At 34.9% G+C, this 24,986-nt stretch overlaps 3 protein-coding genes across 4 annotated transcripts; 2 read left to right on the top strand and 1 right to left on the bottom strand.

Annotated features, from left to right (window-relative positions):
* The first annotated feature begins 833 nt into the window (after positions 1–833).
* Positions 834–3,038, top strand: LOC112788990 (3-ketoacyl-CoA synthase 4). The gene has a single exon (XM_025830684.3). It carries the CDS (start codon positions 1,308–1,310, stop codon positions 2,841–2,843), a length of 1,536 nt encoding a protein of 511 aa, XP_025686469.1. The 5' UTR covers positions 834–1,307; the 3' UTR covers positions 2,844–3,038.
* A 2,558-nt stretch (positions 3,039–5,596) lies between these two features.
* LOC112788991 (protein MAIN-LIKE 1-like) lies at positions 5,597–7,894 on the top strand. Its single transcript, XM_072230474.1, has 6 exons — positions 5,597–5,668; positions 6,025–6,040; positions 6,201–6,274; positions 6,325–7,067; positions 7,165–7,252; positions 7,346–7,894. Exons 1-6 carry the CDS (start codon positions 5,597–5,599, stop codon positions 7,892–7,894), a joined length of 1,542 nt encoding a protein of 513 aa, XP_072086575.1.
* A 13,685-nt stretch (positions 7,895–21,579) lies between these two features.
* Positions 21,580–23,941, bottom strand: LOC112788989 (protein RADIALIS-like 4). Of its 2 annotated transcripts, none has more exons than XM_025830682.3 (2): positions 23,500–23,941; positions 21,580–21,825 (listed from the first exon to the last, which is right to left on the bottom strand). In XM_025830682.3, the coding sequence occupies exons 1-2, from the start codon at positions 23,787–23,789 to the stop codon at positions 21,789–21,791; spliced, it is 327 nt and encodes a 108-aa protein (XP_025686467.1). In that variant the 5' UTR covers positions 23,790–23,941; the 3' UTR covers positions 21,580–21,788. The 2 variants fall into 2 exon arrangements, with proteins under 2 accessions (XP_025686467.1, XP_025686468.1); XM_025830683.3 differs by having other exon boundaries at positions 21,580–21,816.
* Positions 23,942–24,986: the final 1,045 nt, after the last annotated feature.

Below are 24,986 nucleotides of genomic sequence, written 5' to 3'. Positions count from 1 at the left end.
GTTATACATAAATTATGGTAAAATAATTGTATAAATGTAAATGAAAATTGTTTAAGACCAAATTGAATGGATGAATATGTTTATGATAAAAGATTAGGAACTAATTTACTTTTTTCTATTTCTTTTTTATAAAACGATTTTGTTAGAAATTAATTTTCTTTTAACCAATACTAGAAAAAAAAATATAGATGATTAAAAGTTAATGAGAGAGAAGGAGAAATAAGAACAGATTATTAGATAAGAAAATTAATTCCCACTGTTTTTCCATTTACTTAGAGGAATTTAAAATTTTCAAATTATTTATTTTAAACTATTTAATGAAGGGTTGATAATTAATAACGCCTAAATGGGTGGAATTTACAAAGAGTAATGATAGTAGCTATCAGAATTTATTACTTTTTATTATTATTTAATTATTAATTTATTGTTTTAATATAATTTTTTTAGTCTAATAATTCAATAACATATTTTATCTTATACGATACTTTTAAATATTAATAACTAACTAATAGCTAAAAATAATAAATTCTAATAATCATTTAGTATTTTTTATTTACAAACTACTTGATTTACTTGAATGTAATCAATACAAAAAAATTTTAAAATTTTGATATTTAAATTAAATCAATTAAATTACATAATACTTCAAACACTTATTTTCTAAGAATGTCATATACCATCTGAATTTAAAGTGACATTTTCGAGTACTCTTTTTATTTTTTATTCTTTTATAAAAATAAATTGAACAAAGTGAAGAAATAGATAAAAATTTCTTAAATAATTTAATATATATAATTATTATCTAATAATTTTTAACTATTAATTTTACATAAATATAATTATATATAAGTCTGTACAAAAAATATATAAATAATACATGTAATATTTCTTATAAAAAAAACAAAGGAAGGAAGGAAGGAGGTAGTGGTGGTGGCATTAAGAAATCCCATTTGACAAATTGTAAACACAAATACAAACAGCTTACACAGCTCAGCAGCCTCCCTCTCCAGTTTCTGCTTTGTTGTCAGATACAAAGTCAAGCTGCTGAATACACATATTTCATTCATATTTCTTTCTGTCTTGTGTCCCTCCCTCACTCCCTCCCTCCACCACCCACCATTCTTTCATTCTTTCATTAACTCCTTCTACAACTTCTCTTTCTCTTTCTCCACCCCACAATTTCAAAATTAAAAATCTAACCTTTTTTTATATTCACTGCTGACTCCCAAATCCAGATCCGTCTTGACATACCCACCTTCATTTCTCATCAAATTTTCAATCTTTTTCAGAATCCCAAACCGCCCACGATGAATTCCGATGGCACCACCACCACCGGCGGCGGCGGCGGAGACGTTCAGATCCACCAAACTCGGATTCTACCGGATTTTCTCCAGAGCGTGAATCTCAAGTACGTGAAACTTGGATACCACTACCTAATCACTCACCTCTTAACCCTCTGCTTGATTCCTCTCATGTCAATCATTATAATCCAAGCATCTCAGATGAACCCTAACGACCTTCACCACTTATGGCTCCACCTTCAGTACAATCTCGTCAGCGTCATAATCTGCTCCGCGATCCTCGTTTTTGGATCCACCGTTTACATCATGACAAGGCCAAGATCCATTTACCTCGTTGATTATTCGTGTTACAAGCCACCTTCTAATCTCAGCGTCAAGTTCACTCAGTTCATGGAACATTCTAAGCTCACCGGTGATTTCTCTGACGATTCTCTTGATTTCCAGAGGAAGATTCTAGAACGTTCTGGTCTTGGTGAGGAGACTTATGTACCCGAAGCCATGCATCATATCCCTCCAACTCCTTCCATGGCTGCTGCAAGAGAAGAAGCTGAGAATGTTATGTTTGGTGCTTTGGATAATCTCTTTGCTAATACAAAGATTAAGCCTAAGGATATTGGTGTTCTTGTTGTGAATTGCAGTTTGTTTAACCCAACTCCTTCACTTTCTGCAATGATTGTGAACAAGTACAAGCTTAGGGGTAACATTAGAAGCTTCAATTTGGGTGGTATGGGTTGTAGTGCAGGAGTTATAGCCATTGATCTTGCTAAGGACATGCTTCAAGTTCATAGGAACACTTATGCTGTTGTTGTTAGCACTGAGAACATTACTCAGAATTGGTACTTTGGGAACAAGAAATCTATGCTGATCCCAAATTGTTTGTTCCGTGTTGGTGGTTCTGCTGTTTTGTTGTCCAACAAAGGCTCTGATAAGAGAAGAGCAAAGTACAAGCTTGTTCATGTTGTGAGGACTCATAAGGGTGCTGATGATAAAGCTTTCAGGTGTGTGTATCAAGAACAAGATGATGATGGCAAAACTGGTGTTTCTCTCTCAAAGGATCTTATGGCTATTGCTGGTGGGGCTTTGAAGACTAACATCACAACTTTGGGGCCTCTTGTTCTTCCAATAAGTGAACAGCTTCTGTTCTTTGCTACTTTGGTTGTTAAGAAGCTTCTGAATGCAAAAGTGAAGCCTTATATACCTGATTTCAAGCTTGCATTTGATCATTTCTGCATTCATGCTGGTGGGAGAGCTGTGATTGATGAGCTTGAGAAGAATCTTCAGCTTCTGCCTATGCATGTTGAGGCTTCTAGAATGACACTTCACAGATTTGGGAACACTTCTTCAAGCTCTATTTGGTATGAGCTGGCATACACTGAAGCCAAGGGAAGAATGAGGAAGGGGAATAGGGTGTGGCAGATTGCATTTGGAAGTGGATTTAAGTGTAACAGTGCAGTGTGGCAGGCACTTAGGCATGTCAAGCCTTCACTTAAGTCTCCTTGGGAAGATTGCATTCATAGGTATCCAGTGCAGGTTGTTACATAGCTTTAATTTCTGCTACCCTCTCTGGTACACATAGCATAAGCCAATAATCAATCCTATTCAAGGAGATAATAGACAATGTCTCAGCTGTTCAATCATCACTTTAGAAGCCTATTTTTGTTGTTATTTTTAATTATTCTCTTGCTTCTGTTTTAGTTACTTAATCCTTAAATTAATATTTATGGTTCTCATGTTAAAGAGTAGTGTTTTATTTTTACATGCTGGTTACAACTTTTGTGGGACTTGGTTTCTAAAAAGGGATACTTTTAGTACATAAAAGCTGTACATTTTGCAGATAACAAGGAAAAAGATTTTCCACATGAACAGTACTGCCAATTCATAGAGGGTGGCATCAAAATCTCTTTTTTCCAATTAAGCTAAGCATTGTCAAAAGTGCAAGTGATAGTAACAAAGAAAGTAACAGATTTTACTCAGATAGATCATAGATGCATTCTAGTCTCTAGATACTGTATGCAACAGCACATGGCCAGCCTTTGCAAACCATTCCTTCCCTTCTTTCTCTTTCCACCTTTTCTTTTATTTTAACATTTTTGTATTTTATTTTATCAGAATAAGTGAAATTATTTTGTTATTATCAAATTATATTTCTCTTTAGACAACAAAAAGTATATATATATATATATATATATATATATATATATATATATATATATATATATATATATATATATCACACTACAATGTGCTCTGGCCCTACAATTGTTGGTCTATGCCAGATTGGTTTTACTGAGTCATCTTGAATTCATACTTCTGACAAACAGATTTCAGCCGGGTTAACCGAAACTGGTTGATTAACCGGTGGTCCGGTGCCATAGACTCAAAATTGAATTCAAGAAGTGATAAAATCAATGAAAAATCAATAAATTAGTCAGCTTTTTAATTTAAAAATATTTTAGAAATTAAATTTTAAAAGATATTTTTTAAAAATATATTTTATATAAAAATATATTATTTTATTATATTCAAATATTCAATTCCAATTAAAATTTTAATTAAATATTTAAATTTTTTAATATTAAATTTAGCCGGTTCAATAACCGATTTAATTTTTAAAACCTTGGTTTAAGTTGTAAATCCCTTTCTACATGACTAAGCTCAATTTCATCATGTCACCAAATAAAACTCAATTTCATCCTAGTTTAAAAAAAGATAGGCAAAATTTCGGATTTTTTTTATTATAAATTAAAAAAATTACTATTTTTTTAATAAAATTTTTGGAATATATCTTTTTGTTTAGGATGGGTTTTTCATAACTCTCAGCACACTTCTATAATTTTATAAAGTTCACCGCACCGAAAATTTCACCCTGAGTTCTCCATAAATACTGGCCGAGAACGAGAACGAAATCCAAATTCCTAAGCCATTATCATCGTCTCCAAGCATACATAAGGTAGTGACTAAGACAGAGACGGTGAGATTGATACTGTGAGATTGAGACTCAATATTATGTTTGTTGGTTCAAACACTGGTATTAAAATTTCTGACTCTATCCCAAAATTTTCATCGTTTCCAGCGTACATAAGGTAGCATTTGTTTTGAGGTACTGAAACAGAGACGGGAGACTGAGACTCAGTATCATGTTTGTTGGTTTAAAGGTACTAAAATTTCAATCTCTCTCCCAAAATTTTAGTGTATTTTAGTACTTCCAAAAAATAAGGACATAGGGACTAAAATTTTTAAAGATGGAGATTGAAACTTTAATAACATTTTATACCTAAAATACCTTCCTTTCAATTAATTAATTTCAATTTTATCCTTTGTACAAATTAAATTAAAATTTTATTCTTATTTTAATTTCAGTCTCCTACTTTGTACCAAACTGAATACTGAGATATATTTCAATCTCAGTCTTTTTAAATAAACCGTATTTAACAATAGTGTATTAGAAATGGTGCTCTCCAACACCTTAATTTTAAAAAAAAAAATCTAATTTGGTTTAATTTGGGAGTTAAATGCTGGACAGACAACAAGCATGCCTTCTTTAACATTGTCGACGACAACGATAACTATTATCATCGTCTTCAGAAGAATAGCATGTCAATAAACCATATTTATCAAGAATTATTTTTTATTATAAATAAAAAAAATTATTTCTAAAAAATACAACTTATTACTGTATACTCTTATATACTCCTATGTATTCTAGTAATTGTCATTATTCGTTGTAAAACTTACAAGTTTGAGTCAACTAGTTATTTATAATGAACTCTATTAATATTATAGAATTCGGAATGAGACGAATTTTTTTAAATTAAAAAAAAAGGGTAAAAAACTGAAATGAGCCAAGGAGGGCTCAAATTTACCTAAATCAGCCAAATGAAAAATCAATACATGAATCAACCAGGACGAATTTCTATATAATTCGAATCAATATGATTCGAATTTGATTTGAACGTAGTTCGAATCAATATGATTCGAATTACTAGGAATGCCCAAAACTAATGAAGTTCGAAACAACTTGTTTCGAATTAGAACTATAGAATTCGAATTAAGTTAATTCAAATTACTAGGAGAAGCGAATGTTAGAGGAGTTCGAATCAATTCGATTCGAATTAGGTGAAAACGGGCTTGCATAGTAATTCGAATCAAGTTGATTCGAATTACAAGGAAATCGGCTATAAAAGGAGTTCGAACCAAGTTCATTCGATTCACTTTCTCATTCTCCAACCCCACCAAATCCCAGAGAAAAAGACCAGCGTTCAGCACGAGCTTGACCAGAGCGGCTATTTCTGTCGATGGGGGACGATCCGGGAAGGCTTTATCGTCTGGATGGAGTAGCTCATATCGCCGGTGTTATCAACGACGAGGTTAGTGGTTTATGAAAGCGGTTTATGATAATGGTATTTGTTAATGGTTTTTTAGAATGGTTTATGTTACTGTTAGTGGTTTAGGATAGTGGTTTAGGAACGTAGTGTAGGGTAGTGGTTTTTGTTGATGGTTTTTGTTAATGGTTTTTGTTAATGGTTTTGTTTTAGCGGTTTATTGTAAATGGTTTTTGGATAGTGGTTTAGGAAATTAGTGTAGGGTAGTGGTATTTGTTGATGGTTTTTGTTAATGATTTTGTTTTAGCGGTTTATTGTTGATGGTTTTTGTTAATGGTATTTGGTAATGGTTTATTGTTGATGGTTTTTGTTAATGGTTTTTGTGAATGGTTTTGTTTTAGCGGTTTATTGTTAATGGTTTTAGATGATGGTTTTTGTTAATGGTTTTTGTTAATAGTTTTTGTTAATGGTTTATTGTTGATGGTTTTTGTTAATGGTTTTTGTGAATGGTTTTGTTTTAGCGGTTTATTGTTAATGGTTTTAGTTGATGGTTTTTGTTAATGGTTTTTGTTAATAGTTTTTGTTAGCGGTTTACCGTTGATGGTTTTTGTTATTGGTTTTGTGAATGGTTTTGTTAATGGTTTTTCTTATGTTAGTGGTTTGTGCATCTGTTCTGATTATGCGTTTTATGTAATGGGCAGCCTCGTCGTTGCATATCCAGTGTTAGGCGGCAACAGGGGATGCGTCTTGATGAGAGGTATGTCCCGTACTTGCAAATGGCGGGACTTTACCATCTTGCGAGACTCAACGACAGATGGTTCCGACTAGACGAGCCCCTAGTCAGCGCATTCGTCGAGAGGTGGCGGCCTGAGACGCACACCTTCCACATGCCGTTTGGAGAGTGCACTATCACGCTTCAGGACGTCGCATACCAGCTGGGGTTGCCAGTCGACGGAGATTATGTTAGTGGTTGCCTTACGGACTTCCACATTTACATTGAGGGTGGGCGACCTGCTTGGCAGTGGTTCCAGGAGTTGCTCGGTGTTTTACCGCCGGAGAACCAGGTGCAGAAATTCGCAGTCAACTGCACCTGGTTTCAGGAGACATTTGGGGAGTGTCCAGATGGGGCAGATGAGGAGACGGTTAGGCGATTTGCCCGGGCGTACATCATGATGTTACTGGGTACGCAGCTGTTTGCCGACAAGTCCGGCAATCGTATACACATCAGATGGCTACCATATGTTGCTCGGCTTGAGGAGATGGGTCGCTATAGTTGGGCGTCGGCGGCACTAGCATGGCTGTACAGGTGCATGTGCCGAGTCGCCAACAGACATGTGGTTAAGTTAGCTGGCCCGTTACAGTTACTACAGTCGTGGATTTTCTGGCGGTTTCCTACACTTAGACCATCTGGGTATGATGAGATCAGCTGGCCCCTTGCATCGAGGTACCGTTATTGTTTTGTAGTACATATTCTTCTTGTTCTTATTTTGTAATTATCCCCTATATTCTTCTGTTATATTCTTCTGTTTTCTTGTACGCAGATGGTCTGGTTACAACCCTGGGATTAGCAACAAGGGACCTCGGGTACAGATGGCTCGCATGCAGATCGACTTGCTACAGCCTCGGCAGGTATGTAAGCAGAACTTCTCCGTATCTAACGTCAGTGTTTCACTTTATATCACTTAACTGAAAGTACAAATGATTTGATTTTGATTTTTGCAGTTTGTATGGATGCCGTATAGCGGAGTGGACGTCATCCAGGTTGTTCATCCTGAGGTGTTGGAGCCTCGCCATACGATGTTGTGGCGATGCAGGACGGCCCTGATTTATTTTGCGGTTGTCGAGTGGCATCAGGTTGACAGAGTTTTACCTCAGTTTGGGGGCGTTCAGCCCATACCGTCTCCCGCCCTGAACATCGACTTCCTGATGTCGAAGGACGGGAGAGGAGGTGACCGTTGGTTCCCGGCACAGTACCCCGATTGGCATCTTTACTGGCAGGAGCGTGCTGATTATATTCTACAGTTTGACATCGTGCCCGACCCTGGTCCGTCACATGAGTTCTTGACATGGTGGTATCAGCACGGGAAGAGGTTTTTATCGCCGGAGATGTTATTGGGGGATCCGAGAGGTGTTCCTGTTCCAGATGAGGCGACGCAGAGGGGTGCTGGCCGACTTCCAGACATGGACCGGGTAGAGGATGTTCCTGACAGACGTCGCATTGAGAGGAGAGCACGAGTTGGGACACGTCGTAGCCAGCGTGAGTGGAACTAGGTAGATCAGGCTATGGATGCCGGAGATGACCCAGTTAGGGGTGTGGGGAGAGGTCGTGGTCGAGGAGGCAGGAGGAGGGTGGGTGCTGCTAGACATGGTGCGCAGATGCCTGGGGGAGGTGATGTTGCGGGAGTTCCTAGGACACCTCAGGGCGGGCATGATGGTGGGTTCCCTGGAGCCGGTATGGGAGACCCCACGAGTCACATTGATGCTGGGCTTGGTGGTGGAGGTCTTGGAGATTACTTCGTAGGTGTTCCCGGTGATGATCATACCCTTCAGGATAGTACTCCATGGGTTAGTCCTGATTCGATGTTTGGAGACTTACTTGCTAGTGATGGCATTGTGCACGACTTTGGTGGACCACATTTCCTTGAGGATATCCGGACCATCATGCAGGAGGATGAGGCTGCTTCCGGACGGGTTCATACGACAGGGACACAGGCACCACTAGACGTTGATCTGAATGAGCCTGCCACGGTAGTTCCAGTGCATCCTTTTGCCATGGGTGGGACCCCAGCATCGGCACAGAGTATTGGCTCACACTCCGTTGCCGGCCCGTCCTCATCCAGACCCGTCCATGTACCGCCTACGACCCCGAGACAGCCAGTACCTGATGACAGCGACGAGTCGATTGAGGATGAGGAGCCACTTATTCGTAGGGGCTACCGGACACGGGTGCCACGCCGTTGCGGCACTGGATCGCACATGTTTAGATGATTGATGGATATTGGTTTACATCTTGTTGTCTTTTTTATATTTTGTACTTCGTTGGTTTGTTATAGTTGTTATGATATGTACTTTCTTATTATGTTATTTGAGTTTATGTTATGAAGTCTCATTTACGTCGATGTATTATACTTTTATGTTATGATTTATAGTTTCATGTTACCTTATTCGTTATCCTTTTACCGCGGTATTATATTGTTTGTTCTAGTTATAAATTTCAATGATGTAAAAGACTTTAAACAGAAATATTTGCTACCAGTATCAAGTTTCATTAAATAAACGAAGCAAAGTTGTTCCATACAAATAGTAATTCATTAAAAGTTATAAAGAAATACAGGACAAGTGCTACTACAATAACAAAGAAACACATACATAGCAAATCGCCTACTGATTACTAGCAGTCCCGCTTGGGCCTGCGGCTTGTGGACAACTACGCCTGGTGTGTCCTGGCTGCCTGCAGAGGCCACATCTCTTTGGCCGGTTCGGATCTGCTTCATCCATGTTGGTTCGAATTCTTGTGGATCTAGGACGACCCTCCCTCGCACGCCTCATACTCGGATCCGGTATAACTGTAGGCCCGGCATAAGGTGGCCAGAAACCCTCCGGTATGGGAGGGGCAAATACCATCTGATAGACGCCGAAAACGGAGCTAAGCCGGTATACCTCGTGCACGTAAGGCTGCCATGTAAGCCGTGAATAAGCACAGCATGCCAGTGCATGCGGACAGGGAAAATGAAGTGCTTGGAAGTATCCACAATCACAGGTCTTAGACCCTAATGAGACCCTGTACGTACCAAGAGAGAATGAGCCTGTCGGAGTCGTCTCAGCAACAGTGTACTCCGAGTTGTCTCTGTCGTAAAGAGTAACCGTGAAATGCCGGGCTGTTCTCAGGTTGGCCTCGATACACTTTACTAGGTATTGACTGAATTGTTGTCCAGTACCCATCTGAGCCTCGGCCTCCCTCCCCTTACGGACAAATAGCTCAGCAAGCCTTCCGTATGTGGCCTTCACCAGGGAGCATACAGGGAGGTTTCTAAGCCCCTTCAGGATTGAGTTGACACACTCCGAAATATTGGTCGTCATGTGCCCGAATCTCCGACCCTCATCACAGTGCTGTGTCCACAACGACTTCTCGATTCGATTCGCCCAGTCACACATTGCCGGATTCTCAGAGCGCAGAATGTCAAACCAGTAGTCGAACTCCACCTCGGTCTTGGCATATGCGGCGTTAACAAGAAGCCTCCGGGCATCTTTTTCCTTGAAGGTCAAGGCAAAATTCGCTGCAACGTGTCGAATGCAGAAAGCCCGGTACGCAGCAGGCGGTAGCCATCCCCCATCCGGAGCCTCGAGGGCTGCCTTTATGCCGTTGTGCCTATCTGAAATAACTAACAGACCCGGCTGAGGTGTCACGTGCTCACGGAGGTGGGAAAGAAAGAAAGACCACGACTCAGCATTCTCACCCTCAACTAGTGCAAATGCCACGGGTAGGATGTTCGAGTTTCCGTCTTGTGCAATGGCGACTAGCAGTGTTCCCCCATACTTCCCATATAAATGGGTGCCATCAATACTCACCAAAGGCTTGCAATGACGGAATGCCTGGATACAAGGGGGGAAAGTCCAGAACAGCCTATGAAAATAAACCTGAGAATCGTCAAGCTGTCCCCCAACTCGAACAGGGCAAGTCCTGAGGACGGCTACAGTGTCAGGCATCGTCAGCTGTACTCCTAAAACCCACCTAGGGAGCTCGTTGTACGACTCCTCCCAGTCCCCATATATCACGGCAACGGCCTTCTGCTTCGCCATCCATACCCTCCTGTACGTAGGCCTGAACCCAAAGTGTGCGGCCGTGGCATTTTGGAGCACCTTGATGTTCACACCTGCATCAGCCCTAACCATCGGCATAACGAAGGTGGATATGACATGGTAGTCCAGACTCCTATGGTCGCTGGAGATGGAGCTGGCAAGACATGTATGCGGTCCATTGTATCGCTTCACTTCCCAGATACCCTTCTGCTGTCGGAGACTCAACCGAATTAGCCATGTGCACCCATTCCCAAACTCAGAACACTTTCCCACATATCTGCGATAGTCAGACTCAACGACCTTGTACTGGACCCCTCGACGGATACTGTACGTCTTCACACTCAACAGCGCCTCATCTTTATCTTGAAATTGTTGGCCAACCTGGAACTCGTTCATACCGGCAGACCCCTCGGTATCTCTAGCACCAAATCCTGAGGCCTGCAGATCATTGTCGTCTTGCCGCATGGCATCCAGGTCCAATGAGAAAAAATGGGGTGGATACTGCTGTGTGCCAGAACTAGATCCACCTATAGCCCTTGTCGGAACAGTAGTTCCAACATCATCGCCGCTTTCATCAGCGATGAAATCCGGCTCCACCTCATCGTCATCTGGATCATCAAACAAACCATCACCAACACCAGCCGGTGTGGAACAATGTACCTCGGTGGGAATATGTTCCCCGTACCGAACCTCATCTCCAACATTGCTGCTCAGATCAACGGCAAACGAAGGGGACGCAACAGGCTGCATCGGTGGCTCATACACAGGAGCAGAGGATGAAGCAACAGCAGGTCTCGAGCTCGAGCCGGCAACCGCGGCTATAGTAGTGGCATTCCGGTTCGAACCACCCGAGCTAGATACCACATCAACCAACTTAGCCAACAGCTCCGGTGTCCTTACCTCGGAAAACTGCCTACGAGAAAGAAACATAACCTGCAAGTCCTCGTCACTACCGATTGTGAAACAATCAAACTTCACGGTGTCATGGAGCACCGCTGTAGGAATGCGGTAGAAAAACTTCTTCACCCTTTTAACGCCTTCAAGACCCAGCTTCTCCAGCACAGAGCCAACAAGTGCATCGTAGGTGGTTGTCGGCGTCACGATAATACATAGGGGATCCTTATCAGTGAACTTAACGCCGGACCGGGTTTTTCTCTTAACGGACCCTCTGTAATGTACCAGAACTAGGAAACTCTCCTCACTAGCCATCTCCCCTCTTTGTTGAGAGCAACATGAGTTCACACCTTATATATATAGCCCTGGCTCGCACTATATATATATAATTCGAATCTATATGTTTCGAGTTATCTAATGTCACCACCTAGCCTAGTAATTCGAATCAACTTGATTCGAATTACTTAACAATGTGCCTTCATAGTAATTCGAATTAACTTAATTCGAATTCTATAGTTGTAATTCGAAACAACTTGTTTCGAACTTCATTGATTTTGGGCGTTCCTAGTAATTCGAATCATATTGATTCGAATTACGTTCAAATCAAATTCGAATCATATTGATTCGAATTATATAGTAATTCGTCCTGGTTGATTCATGTACTGATTTTTCATTTGGCTGATTTAGGTAAATTTGAGCTCTACTTGGCTCATTTCAGTTTTTTACCCAAAAAAAAACGTATACTGATATTTAATGTTAAAATATTATTTTAAATTTATTATGAAAAAAATTAAAGAAATAAAAGTGCACCATGTGTAATTGTTCATTTATTAAAAATAATACCGCAAATAATAATTAAAAATAGTAGATAACTTAACATGTGTTTTATTTATTAATTTAATTTATATTATAATAAAATACATATAATATTAAATCCTAAAAATTATAAATTTCATGCATAACCATAGTTAACCAGTGATAAATAGATAGATGAGTATGTTGAATTAGAGGGGGTGCATAACTATTACATCCATTAATTGTCCTCGTGAGAGGTGGCAGATTATATGACCCTCATTATCGAACAGCTAATCATAACACATAACATAATCTGTTGTGGTCTTAATAAGCAAATGAGTAAAATTGAAATTACCAAACTATCCTTTCAATTGTAGTTATACATGTAAATTGTCTAGTGTAAAAATGATGTCTATTTTACATTGTGATCACAAAAGATATCCGACGTTCGTTTTGATCACTAGTAATTTAGGTTTGTATTAAGAAAAAAGAATTTAGTCTGCAAATCAAAATACAAAGCACATTGACAGCTTAAAGTAATCTCATGTAGTGTTATAGTATCCAGCCTTAGAATCTTTTTAAATATTAATTTATTTTTGTGTACTCTTATGTACTTCTATATACTTTGAAGATAACAATAATAGTTTTTATTATTTATTATAAAGTTTAAGAATTTAAGTCAGTTAATTATTTATAAAAAATTTAAGGTAAAATTTGTCGGTGTTACGGCCAACTCTATTAATATTATAATATTTAAAGTTAAAATATTTTTTTCGATAATTTTTTTAATTTATTATAAAAAAAAGTCCCAAAATTTCTTTAGAGTTCGAAAAGAATAAATTTGTTATTTATTGAATAAATTTGTCTTTTTGTCATTTTTTATTGGATAAGCTTAGTTTTTCATCATTTTAAAAAGTGGATATATTAAACTTTGGGAAAGTCTAGGGGACCAGCAATTCTATTGAATTTTGGCCAGCATGTAACCAGCAGAGAAAGGTGCGCCATTGGATGAAATCTCACACCAATTTTACACCATCAAATCATCATTGATGGCTAGTTGATGGCTAACAATCACAAAAGTTGCTGGCCCCCTAGCATTGCTCTTAAAAAACAAATAAAAAATACTATGTATATGTATATAAAAAATTAGTCAATAAATAATTATAATCATCAATTTTTTATGTATATATATTATTTTTAATTTATTTTTAATATATATTTTATATTTCTGATCAATTTTTGATGTACACATATCATGGTTAAAAACAAATTTATCAATTTAAACGATGACGGATAAATTTATTGAATATAGTTAAGAACTAAATTGAAGCATATTCTACCTCGTTTCCACTTGAACATTTAATTTTAGCCTAATTTCAATATAAAAATATTTAGTAATTAAAAGATATTAATAAAAGATTATCAAATTTTGTTGTTTTTTTTATTTAATATATTTTATAATAAATAAATACTAAATAAAATAATTTAAATTGTTGATTATTTTTTCCTTGTTTCTTTATCATTCTCAATTCCAAAAAGACTCACGTTTCTTTCAACAAGGACACCTTTGTTATCTTATCTGGCACGTAATTTCTTCACAGGTGAAATAAAACTTATTTTGACCACATGATTTCCAAGTTGTGCATTAAGTATTCAAATTTGTTCCTCGTCTTATTATCTTCATCCAGTTTTTTAATGCTTCTAGATTGATACAAAGGGCTGATATGATGTATTCAAAGTTTCTGGATTTTCGATCCTTTATACTAGAAAACCAATAATAATAATAATAATAATAACAATAATAATAATAATAATAATAATAATAATAAATACAAACTTAGACTAAAGAAGAATAGTTTGGTGTGTGACTTCATATCATGATATCATGACCTTATATATAAAAAAAAATTTGCTTAGAGTAGGTAAAGTTTATATGTAATATATGAAATGAAGTACTATATAAATAGAATGTTATATATATTTCCAACACGTCCTTGATACAAATTCACAAATTCCCTTAGCTTAGAGCGTGTAAATTAAATGAATGAAATTACTTGGGCAAAAGTAGCATCACTATCAATAAATTGATGGGTGTTAGTTGGTGAGAGAGATTGACAATGTTGGTAAGCATTAAGACAAAATAATAAGAATAAAATATAAAAGAGATATACAAAAATGAGTGTGATTGTATTTTGTTTAGTAATAAATTAAAATAAATTATAAAAATTTAATTTTTTATTTTTTATTTAAAAATTAAAAAAATATATAATAAAAAATATAATTATAAAAAAATTAATAAAAATAATAAAAAAATAAAAAATAAATTATATCTCTTATTAATATTTCAATATCTTTTATGTTAGAATGGATATAAAATATATTAATTTAATATTTTTACATATAATATCTCTTATTTTGTTTTTTAAACAAAATTTTATAGAGTAAAGTATTATTTTTGTCCCAATGTTTAAGGTAAGTTCCAAAGTTGTTCCTAACGTTTCAATCGTCATATTTAAGTCCCTAACGTTTCAAAATTGACTCAATGTTGTCATGTTGTTAAGAATCCGTTAACAAAATTGACGGTAGGACAAAATTGAGACGATTTTGAAACGTTAGAGACTTAAATAGGACGAAAATGTTGGAGACAAAAATGATACATAAAAATAAATTTTATTTTAATTTTATCATTCAATAATATTAATTTTTTACTGTACATAGTATTCAATTATTTTATTTATTACATCTAAATAAATTATAATTAATCACATTACTTTCATTTTAAATAAATTTATTTTTTTATAATTTTAAAGAATTTTGATACATTAGAGACAAAATGTATAATTTATATTTTATTATATATATATATATATATATATATATATATATTGTTTCTTTCTTTTTCACAAGTTTATATACTAGTCATTCTACAAATTCATAATAACTAAAAATTTTTAAGAATAAAATTATAAAAGAAATTAATTTATTTAGAACAAAAGTAATGTGATTAAGTGTAATTTACTCAGATATGATTAACAAATAATTGAATATTATATATAGTAAAAAATTGATATTATTAAAGGATAAAATTAAAATTTATTTCTACGTATCGTTTTTGTCCCCAACGTTTTCGTCCTATTTAAATTCCTAACGTTTTAAAATCGTCTCAATTTTGTCCCGCCGTCAATTCTGTTAATGGATCCCTAACGACAGGACAATATTGAATCAATTTTAAAATGTTAGGGACTCAAATAGGACGATTCAAACATTAGAAACAACTTTAAAACTTATTCCAAACACTGAATACAAAAACGATAATTTACTCTAATTTTATATTTCTAAGTCTTTATTTCATGTCATATTCTTATAAACAAACACAATTATAGTGACGTGTGTTATACTGTTTAGTTATTAATTCAGCCAGCACCTATGTAGCTAGGTAGTTATACATGTACCATATTGTATTGACTGCTTCTTGCACGAAATTTAGAAGCAACCATTTCCACGAAATTTCCTCAACCTACTTGAGGGAGGGTTGATCTTCAATTCATGAGTTGAACGAGTGTGGTACCTACAAGGGATTTTATAATAAAATTAGTAATTGTCTAAAAGTATAAGAATTGGAAAAAAAATAATATATCTTAGAGTGAATATTCTACCTTATATCAGTTTAGATATGAGAAAAATTTATACTAAATTCCTATTAAATTTGACCGGATATAATTTGTATTAAGTAATTTATGATCTAATATTATGCTCTTAGAGTGGTATGTTTGGGTCGAGAGAATATTTCTGGTGCAGTTTAGATACTGTATCGATATCGTAACATAAACAAATAAAAATTAAGTAATTAATAACTAATTTATGTTGGAATTACATAATTATTTACCTTGAAAGATATAGTTTTAAAAATTAACACTTCTAATTTGAATAGTGATACATTAAAATATCAAATAGAAACAAAATACTTGTTTTGTGGTGGAATAATCCATGTTTATCATCATCTATATATTGTTGAGTAGGGTAGTTGCGGATCTTGAAAAATAGTTTTAGGGGGTCTCTCTATATATATATAATTAAATATATAAATAATGTAAAAATATTTATATTTTAATTAAATGTGTTAATTTTTTTATTTTTCAATCATTATAAATTTATAATTATAGGATTGTAATAGCATCTAAAATTATAATAAATAGATACTTTTGTTTGTTCAAATCGATTTTTTTTTAAATATTGAAGATCAATAAAGAAAATATAAAATAATAAACTTAAAGTTTAACAAGATTCTTTTTAAAAGATTAGATTTATTTCAATACATACTTATTTTTATATATATAATTTCTTATTTAATAAATCATGTGAAATTAGTTTATTTATTTTATAGTTTAGTTGAAGAATAATTTTGTATTATAAAATCTTAAAATTACTGAAATAGTATTAACTAATTTGTTTATATTATTTATTATTTCATAGTTGGATTTTATTTAATAAAATCATTATAATTTAATATAATTAGCTTATCCTTCTAGTTATAAATTTAAGAAATATTGCTTATAATTAAAATATGAAATATAGATATAAATAAATAAAAAAAGAAAAATGATTATTTGATGATATTGAAAGAAAAAGAAAGAGATATATATCCAATGGACAATAAAAGAAGAAAATATGGTTAGTTGGTTATAGACTTATAGCAAGAGTTGAACTTAGGATTATAGCATTGTGAAAGACATAGAAGAATAATGGAAGCCAATTCAACAACTTATTACACATATGATCGAAATAGTAATTTTTTTTAATATTTTTTTTGTGTGGAGTGGGGTGGGGATGAGGGACCAGAACTATATTATTAGCTTTGAGGGTTAACACAACTATGAAAAGTACTATTATTATTGTATTAAAGACAAAACTTATACAACTCATTGTTCTACCTTACATCATTACATGACTTGTTATTGTCATTGATTTGTTCTTGTTGGTTTTTTATTTTTATTTTTTTACACTTATCCTAAAGAATAATCTTCCTACCAATATATGCACATGCCAAATTCAAAAGTTATTGCTCTTCACTTTGCAGTTTACATTTTTCAGATTTTTTAATTAAATAAAATAAATATAATATTTACTGATTTAAATAAATGTAGAAGAATTTATCAAAATACGTCATTAGTTACATCTAAGATACAGTGGGATGTTTTTAAAAATGGCCACATCTCGAGTACACTGATCTCATTACGTGAAACGGGGTGTTTGAGTCATATCTCGAGTGCACTCGTGATATAAACAGAGATGTATCTCGGATACACTGCATCCGAGATAAGGTTGTTTTCTGTTTAGGCCCACTGCATCTGAGATGCACACGAAGATTGAGGACGGTGGCACAACATCCGAGATACGTCCGGGGGCGTATATATACCACAGCATCCGGAAAGAACATGGACTAGAGAAAAATTTCCAAACTTTTGAATTTCTGCACGTGTGAAAACGAGCTTCTTCGTAAGATATGGCTCTCTGAGAATATGTCCGCGAAAAAGACGTTAATAGATTGAATAACACTTGACACGTAGTTGGAGCATTGGATTTTTGAGGTTAGTAATTTAACCTTTTTTGTTGCTAGTTAATAATAGATTTAGTTTTGTAGATTTTTTTAGTGATCATCTAATAAGTTTAGGTGTTAGTGTTTAGTGACTTAGCATATATATATATATATATATATGTTACATTTAATGTAAATGCATATGTAGGTGTGTTACAAGTTTTAGTATTGTTTAGGGACAATTAATGGTTTAGATGTAACTAATATGCACTAGTTATCTGTTTTGGGAATCGTAGTGACCACGATTACTTTTGTCACGTCGTGTGACACTTGGTCTCCCGCTATCACCCATCCTGATTCCCTATATAAGAGAGGTTAGATTTGGGCATGTAGTAGAGTTGATGGATTATATGTTTAATGGTTGCTTGATCTCTGCATTTGTCCAGCGGTGGAGGCTGGAGACTCATACGTTCCACCTTCCATGGGGTAAGGTCAGCATTACGCTCCAGAATATTTCCTACCACACTGGACTGTGCACTACTGGCGAGCCCGTTAGGGTTATACCAGAGACTTTTAGCGGTGGCACCAGCACCCGACATGAGAGTGGGTTGAGGATTTATTGGGCGTCAGACCGCCACCACAACAGGAGGGAGGGAAGCAGGTGTTTGCGGTCAGGATGACGTGGCTTAGGGACCGAGTGGCACATATATTTCCGTCAATATGTCCGATGCTACCTGATGATGCTGTTTGGGGGCTTTCTGTTCACGGACAAGTCGGCTACACTTGTTCCATTGAAATGGCTGTCACTGTTGAAGAATTTCAGTCGATGCAGCTAGAGGTATGCACTGCTCTGCACCTACCACTCGTTGTGCACGTTGGCATCGCGCATTGTGACGGACATTGTGGGTGTATGTCGCTTCTTCTATTGTGGATCTACTATAGGTTCCCGTGCTTTTGTCCGGCAGGTTACGACGTCGTCAGGTTCCCACTTGGATCTAGGTATATGTATGTTGTAATTAACTTGTTTTTACCATATAGTAGACACGTAATACATGTTGGAATATAATTGATGGAAATCTGTAAAACTATATCTGCGTAGGTTGGCAGGGTTAGGACAGCAGAGCAGAGATCATTATGAAGGCAGGATACTGAGTTTGCATCGTTGTGTTGATGCACTGACATTTGAGCAGGTATGATAGAGTCTGATTTATGTATTTTTTTCAATCTACCAATGGTATATCGTTTAATTAATGAAGGTCCCTATATGTTATGTCCACAGTTTCAATATACACCATACGACGATGCAGAGCTACGTCAGATTGATCTGAACTGGCTCATGAGTGATGCGGAGCTTATACATGGAGGGTGGTCGTCCTTATCGTTTGCTTTCACTTTGTCGAGTTCCATCACATTGACAGGGTGAAGAGGCAGCTAGGGGGGCAGCAGCACAGGCGAACAGACCCAGTGAATGTCGATGAATACCTTTTCAAGACGTCCAGGGGAGATAACACCTGGTGGCCAGACCAGCACCGTTACTGGTATAACCTATTCAGGGACCGTTACCAGGTACAACACTTGGTTACCATCGACGGTCATCCGAATCTTTGTCCGACACAGGAGTACTTCACCTGGTGGCAGCAGGCCTGCAGAGTGAGACATCTCTCCGGTGATGACGTCCTGGCTGATCCCAGAGCAGCAGCCCCACTGGCTGATATCCTCCCTGCTGCCCCTGGTCACAGAGATGCGATATAGTTACCACAGGATACCCCAGATCGGAGGCAACCTCGCGATGATGTCCAGAGAGCAGCACGACAGGAACATGGTCAGCGCACCCATAGGGACGGCGCGAATCCTCAGGACAGTGATGGAGACCAGCAGTTGTCAGACGAGGAGGCTGAGTACGCACGACAGGAGGACATACTTGAGGTTGACATTGTTGATGCTCATGCAGGGCAGCCGTCTGATGCATTTTTCGCTGACCATGAGTCTGACGTGGCTACGAGACTTATGCCGGATACCTCTATCCCCAGTTGCCACCCGACTAACGACACCGCTTGGGAGCAACCCCAGTTTGACATTGGATCCGATATTGAGATAAACATCGATGATATGTTAGATCATCGGGGCGACTAAGTGATGCGATGGATGACTTGGCCAGCCGTCATCGCTACCGGAGAGACGATACCGACATACCTGGGACATCGAGCGGTGTATCCATACAGCATGGGACAACTCTTCCAGGGTGCTACTAGACTCCTCCACCACCACCATACCAGTCTGGTTATGGTCCGTCACCCTACTATCAGACTTTATCTTGGCCACCATCTCCACCTTTGTCCGGTTCTGTCTGGCCACCACCTCATACGCCTCCTCCTATGTTTGTAGCAACTCCTCTTCCGCCACCATACCAGCGGCCACCACCCACTTCCAGCCAGCCAGTTATTCGTCTTCGTCCGTACCATCCTCCTAGGGTGTCTTGTCTTCGAGGATGTGGGGTTGAACACCACTTGGATCCTACCACCGGACGGCATTAGTTACCATTATTATTATGTATTTTGCTTATTACTTATTGTTTTTAGATTTCCATCACATGTATGACTCTTTTTAGTGCATTACTCCTGTATGACTCTACTTATTTATCCATTTTGTTATTTTTTTTTTACAAAAATATGTAATGTTATATCTAAAAAATTGGCCAAAATCTCCGTGCGTATCTCGGATGCAGTGGGTCTAAACAGAAAATAGCCGTATCATGGATGCAGTGTATCCGAGATACGCCCCTGTTCATATCACTGGTGCACCCGAAATATGACTCGAACACCCCCGTTTCACAGAACGTAGTCAGTGCATCCGAGATGTGGCCCTTTTAGAGACACCCCACTGTATCCGATATATGATTAATGACATATTTTAATAAATTCTTCCACATTTATTTACATCAGTAAATATTATATTTATTTAATTTAAATAAAAAAATCTCACTTTTCATCAATGAATACTATAATGGAACAGGAAGTCAAATTAAAAAATAAGAAAAGAAAACGGTCTGCCGGATAGGTGGAAGAAACTAGGTTTTTTTTTTTTTTTTTGGTAATACTAGGTTTTTTTTTAATGTGGTAAAATTTCTTATAATATTTGAGAACATGACGGGCATATTTCCTGTTTTTTAACAAAGAAGAAAAAAAAGCCTATAGTTGTTTGGAGAAAACATTATTAAAAAAAATATCATCTAAATCCTGTTAACCATTTTTGGGCTCTCAAATCTCCACAATCACCATCTCTTTGAAATAGGATATGTTTGGGCTCATAGAAAATGGATGTTTGAGCTCAAACTAACCCAAGAGGTTACGTGTGAGGCCCAATTTTTCTTATTTCCAAAGTTGATAAGAATTTCGATACTATATGGGCCTTCGTACCTCAGATCCATTATGAACCAAACGTTTGATATAATATAAATCTATAACAAAAAATAGTATAGAAATATCCAAAAAAAAAATAGTATAGCGAATTCATGCGTGTATGAACTAGTCAAAATACGTATTTTGTTAGATAGTTTTGTAAAATATTTGAGTACTTTTATTAAAATAATTCAATATTTCATAAATATTAAATTAGTTTATGTCTTTTATAGTTAAAATTATTAGTAATAAAATATTATATAATGAAATTATAGTTTATCAAACACATATTATACACTATTCTTGTGATTTCCAACAAAACTATCACTGGTTTTGGACATTTATTTCACTTTCAGATGCCTTTTTAGTGGATTTTTTTATTTTTCTTGTTTGTGATTTCATATATTATTTGAATGTTAGTGTAAGTTAAAAATATAATTTAAAAAAAATTGATGATAGTGACGAATAAATAGTGATTACCTTGCTTTGTAGTTGCTAGTTAGTTACTATTCCAAACTATCAACACTTAAAAATTAATAATAAAAATTAAGGGAAGTTTTAGAGAATATCATAATTCATTAAACTAATCTACGTTACAATAAGCTAAGGGAAGAGAAGATGAAGAGACACAAATTAAATAGGAAGAAAATTCTGAAGCTTCATGCCACACCACACCGGCCACATAACATAACCTTCTTCTGCGAGTAGCTAATGATGATTATAGAGACATAATTGTTTCAAATCAACTCAGTTTAAGATACTTCAAAAGCCTGCAAAAACTAAATCATAAATAAAACCAATTAAAATCATTACTATATACAAAGAGCGAGTGGATTTAATATACAAAAAAAAAAAACTAAAATTAAGAGTCGTTAAATAATTTAATAAGTTTGACTAAATTGTCTTATAAAAACTCTCAACTATTAATTTCATATAAAGTCTGCACATGAGTTTTTACTTTTTACTGTATAAAAAATATAATACAAACTATTTATATTTCGTTTTTTTATTATGCTTCATGCTACAACAAAAAATAATTTCTTTCATCTTTTTATTTATTAAATATTTCTTCTTCACAATCATAGACAGGATAAGTAGTACTACTTTAGGTCCGAGTCACGCACGATCCAATGGTTTGTCATATTCCTCTTTATTTGGAGATGCTATTGCAATGTGGCATAGTAATGTTCATTGGTTATAGAATCTAATTTTCAATAAATAAATAAGTAACAAAAAATATTAGGGGATGAATATTTTTTTATTTTTGTTTTATATTTGAATTAATATACTATTCATTTTTTACTTTTTTTAATTAAAAATATTAATTTTTTAAAGTCTAAGGAGTCAACTATAATATAAGTCAACTAAACTAATTTATTTTTATTTCTAATTTTGAAATTCAAAAAATTAGAATAGTGAGTTGTTTTTTTGTAACAGAGCCATTTAATAAATAAAAAATATCATATATAATATTTATATATATCTTTCACTTTTCGTATTGAAAGTGATTGACAAAAAATAAAAAATATATTTTTTTATATAAATATATAAAAAAATGTTCAAAAAAATAATACAAATATCACTTTTGTTAACAGATAATAATAGTACCAGGATGCTAAAGCCCACAAGAACTTTATCTTAATATGAGTATCTCTATATACATGTGGCTTGTAGTCTTGTGATTGTGCAAGAATGTTGAACATGAACTATTTATTTGTTGCACCATCGCATCCTATCACTTTTTGCTACAAATTTCACCAAAAATTTGACATTTTCCAAAGAAAAAAAAAATGGAAGCAGTTTACTTAACTATTGTATCCACTATCCACTAAACTATCAAATTGATTGTACCAAATATCTTGAGGGTACATTTTTGTATTTTCTTGATAATTCAAAATCGCTTTTATCTGTCATTATCATTTCTTTTAACACATTCTTACATCATAATATATCTAAATATACATCATCAATGCATCAATGATTGAGTATATATTATTATCTTATATATTCTCTCTGTAGTAGTGAATAATGATGTTAATCTCCTAACCTTTATATTCTAAACTACATTAAGTCAACCCCTTTTGACCAACATCAATCTATAGTCTATACAATAATACAGAGTAGGCTTTAGCCTTTAGGTCTACAAAAGAATTGAAGGACAAAGAATAGAATAATCAATAATGCATGCATGACAAATAAAAACTAGTAAGACTACTTGAAGGGACATGACAAAAACTAGTGTAAAAAACGTTTTAATCTTAGTTCTAAAATATTTTTTAATACTTGAAATTTTTTCTATAATATACTCAGCATTATGCATGGTTTTAAATTGCGATTAACACAAATGTGTGACTAGTAATATTGCATGTAATCGTTAGATAATTTAAAATATACGACTAAATTGTGATCTAACAGTTTCGTACGAAAACAAAATGTTTACCTAATAATAATACCTCTGTTCTTCATCAAGATTGGTGGTGGTTGAAGGTGTGGACTTGTAGTTAGGAATTGGAACATGGCCGGACTCAATGTGTCTGAGATCTTCTAAGAGAATTTCATAATGTCTCTTAACTTCATCAACAGATTTTCCACCAACTGCTTTTGCCACATTCTGCCACCTATCTGCAGTATCTTTATCATATTCTGCAAGTGCCTTCTCAAAGAGCTTATTTTCTTTTGCTGTCCATCTTGATGAGGACTCAGAAGAAGGCTTCTTTTGTTTGCTAAGAGTGGTTGAAGCCATAGCTTTGTGTTTTGTTTATTATTATTCTTTAAAAAGGTGAAGACTTTAGAGCCTAACAAGGACAATGATCTTGTGGGGTGGTAGAGAAAAATAAAGGGTTATAAGGATAAGGTGAAAAAGAAAGAACAAATGGAAGAAGAAGGGTCTAGTTGTTTGTGTAAGAAAAATGCAAAGGGTTCAATGCTTTATATATATGGATATAGGATAGTGGGGTGTAGCTAATAATAATGGAATCTGTATAGAGAAAAAAAGAAAAAAAAAAAAAGAAAAAAAGTTGGAAAGTCTTGTGACTCTATCTTTTGCTTTGGAACCACGAAACATTGTGAAGCAAGGACAAGAAGATTTGATTAGCTGCTAAGCATGCAGACAGAGAGGGGAATCTGGTTCCAACTTGAAGAAGATCATTCCACCCTTGTTATATATTTTATTTTCTCCTATTGTTTCAAATAATGTAATAATCTTACTTGATTTTTAATTAGTAATAAGTAGTTTTTGTTAGCTTGTTAGTTTGTTATATTTGGAGATATAGAATGTTTTTATTCTATTGATGGTTGTTCGTGTTGTTCAAAAAAGTCATTGGTTACTTAACATAATTCATATTAAAATTTACTCTTGATAGAAATGTTATCAAATATATAGGTAATAACAATAATTAAGTATTTTAAAAATGATAGCTTTTTAAAAAAATAAGTTTTTTTGTCGTTAATTAAGACATATTTTCATAATATGAAACTATAATTATAGAGATCATAACTCTTTTATTTTGTAAAAAGTATGAAAAAGCATACCGTGCCAACTTAATGCATAATAGATAAGTGGAATAGTGGTGTTAGAATAAGAGTCTGAATTATATGAAAATAGGAATGTTGACTATAATTAATATTAACACAGTAATTAAAAGTGAGATATAAATTGATGTATCACTAATGGGATATAGGTATACTGGGAATTTTAAGACAGAAAAGAACAGGAGAGTGTGACTATGACAAATAATAATTATTGGGTGAAGTAGACCATATAAATATAAGTGTATGATCATTAAAAATGAAATGAATGAAGTGAGTAGGCGAAATTAGAATGATACTAGTGGTTAGTATATAATGAAGTCATTTAGAAGGAAATTAAAACAAGACAAACATAATATTTAGAGTGTTCAATAACAGATATAAAGAGATTTATTCATATTTTATCGTACAA

The sequence above is a fragment of the Arachis hypogaea genome, chromosome 3 (genome assembly GCF_003086295.3).
Source record: "Arachis hypogaea cultivar Tifrunner chromosome 3, arahy.Tifrunner.gnm2.J5K5, whole genome shotgun sequence".
Taxonomy (NCBI): Eukaryota; Viridiplantae; Streptophyta; class Magnoliopsida; order Fabales; family Fabaceae; genus Arachis; species Arachis hypogaea.
This window is presented reverse-complemented; position numbering and strand designations above follow the sequence as displayed.

Bases quoted from the DNA above. Each gene is read 5' to 3' on its own strand.
- LOC112788990 (XM_025830684.3), top strand. From the start codon at position 1,308: ATGAATTCCGATGGCACCACCACCACCGGCGGCGGCGGCGGAGACGTT.
- LOC112788991 (XM_072230474.1), top strand. From the start codon at position 5,597: ATGGGGGACGATCCGGGAAGGCTTTATCGTCTGGATGGAGTAGCTCAT. The intron at 6,275-6,324 runs GTTAGTGGTTTG...TGTAATGGGCAG, and splicing joins TTGTTAATGGTTTTTCTTAT to CCTCGTCGTTGCATATCCAG. The intron at 7,253-7,345 runs GTATGTAAGCAG...TGATTTTTGCAG, and splicing joins ACTTGCTACAGCCTCGGCAG to TTTGTATGGATGCCGTATAG.
- LOC112788989 (XM_025830682.3), bottom strand. From the start codon at position 23,789: ATGGCTTCAACCACTCTTAGCAAACAAAAGAAGCCTTCTTCTGAGTCC. The intron at 21,826-23,499 runs GTATTATTATTA...TTTATGATTTAG, and splicing joins AATCTTGATGAAGAACAGAG to TTTTTGCAGGCTTTTGAAGT.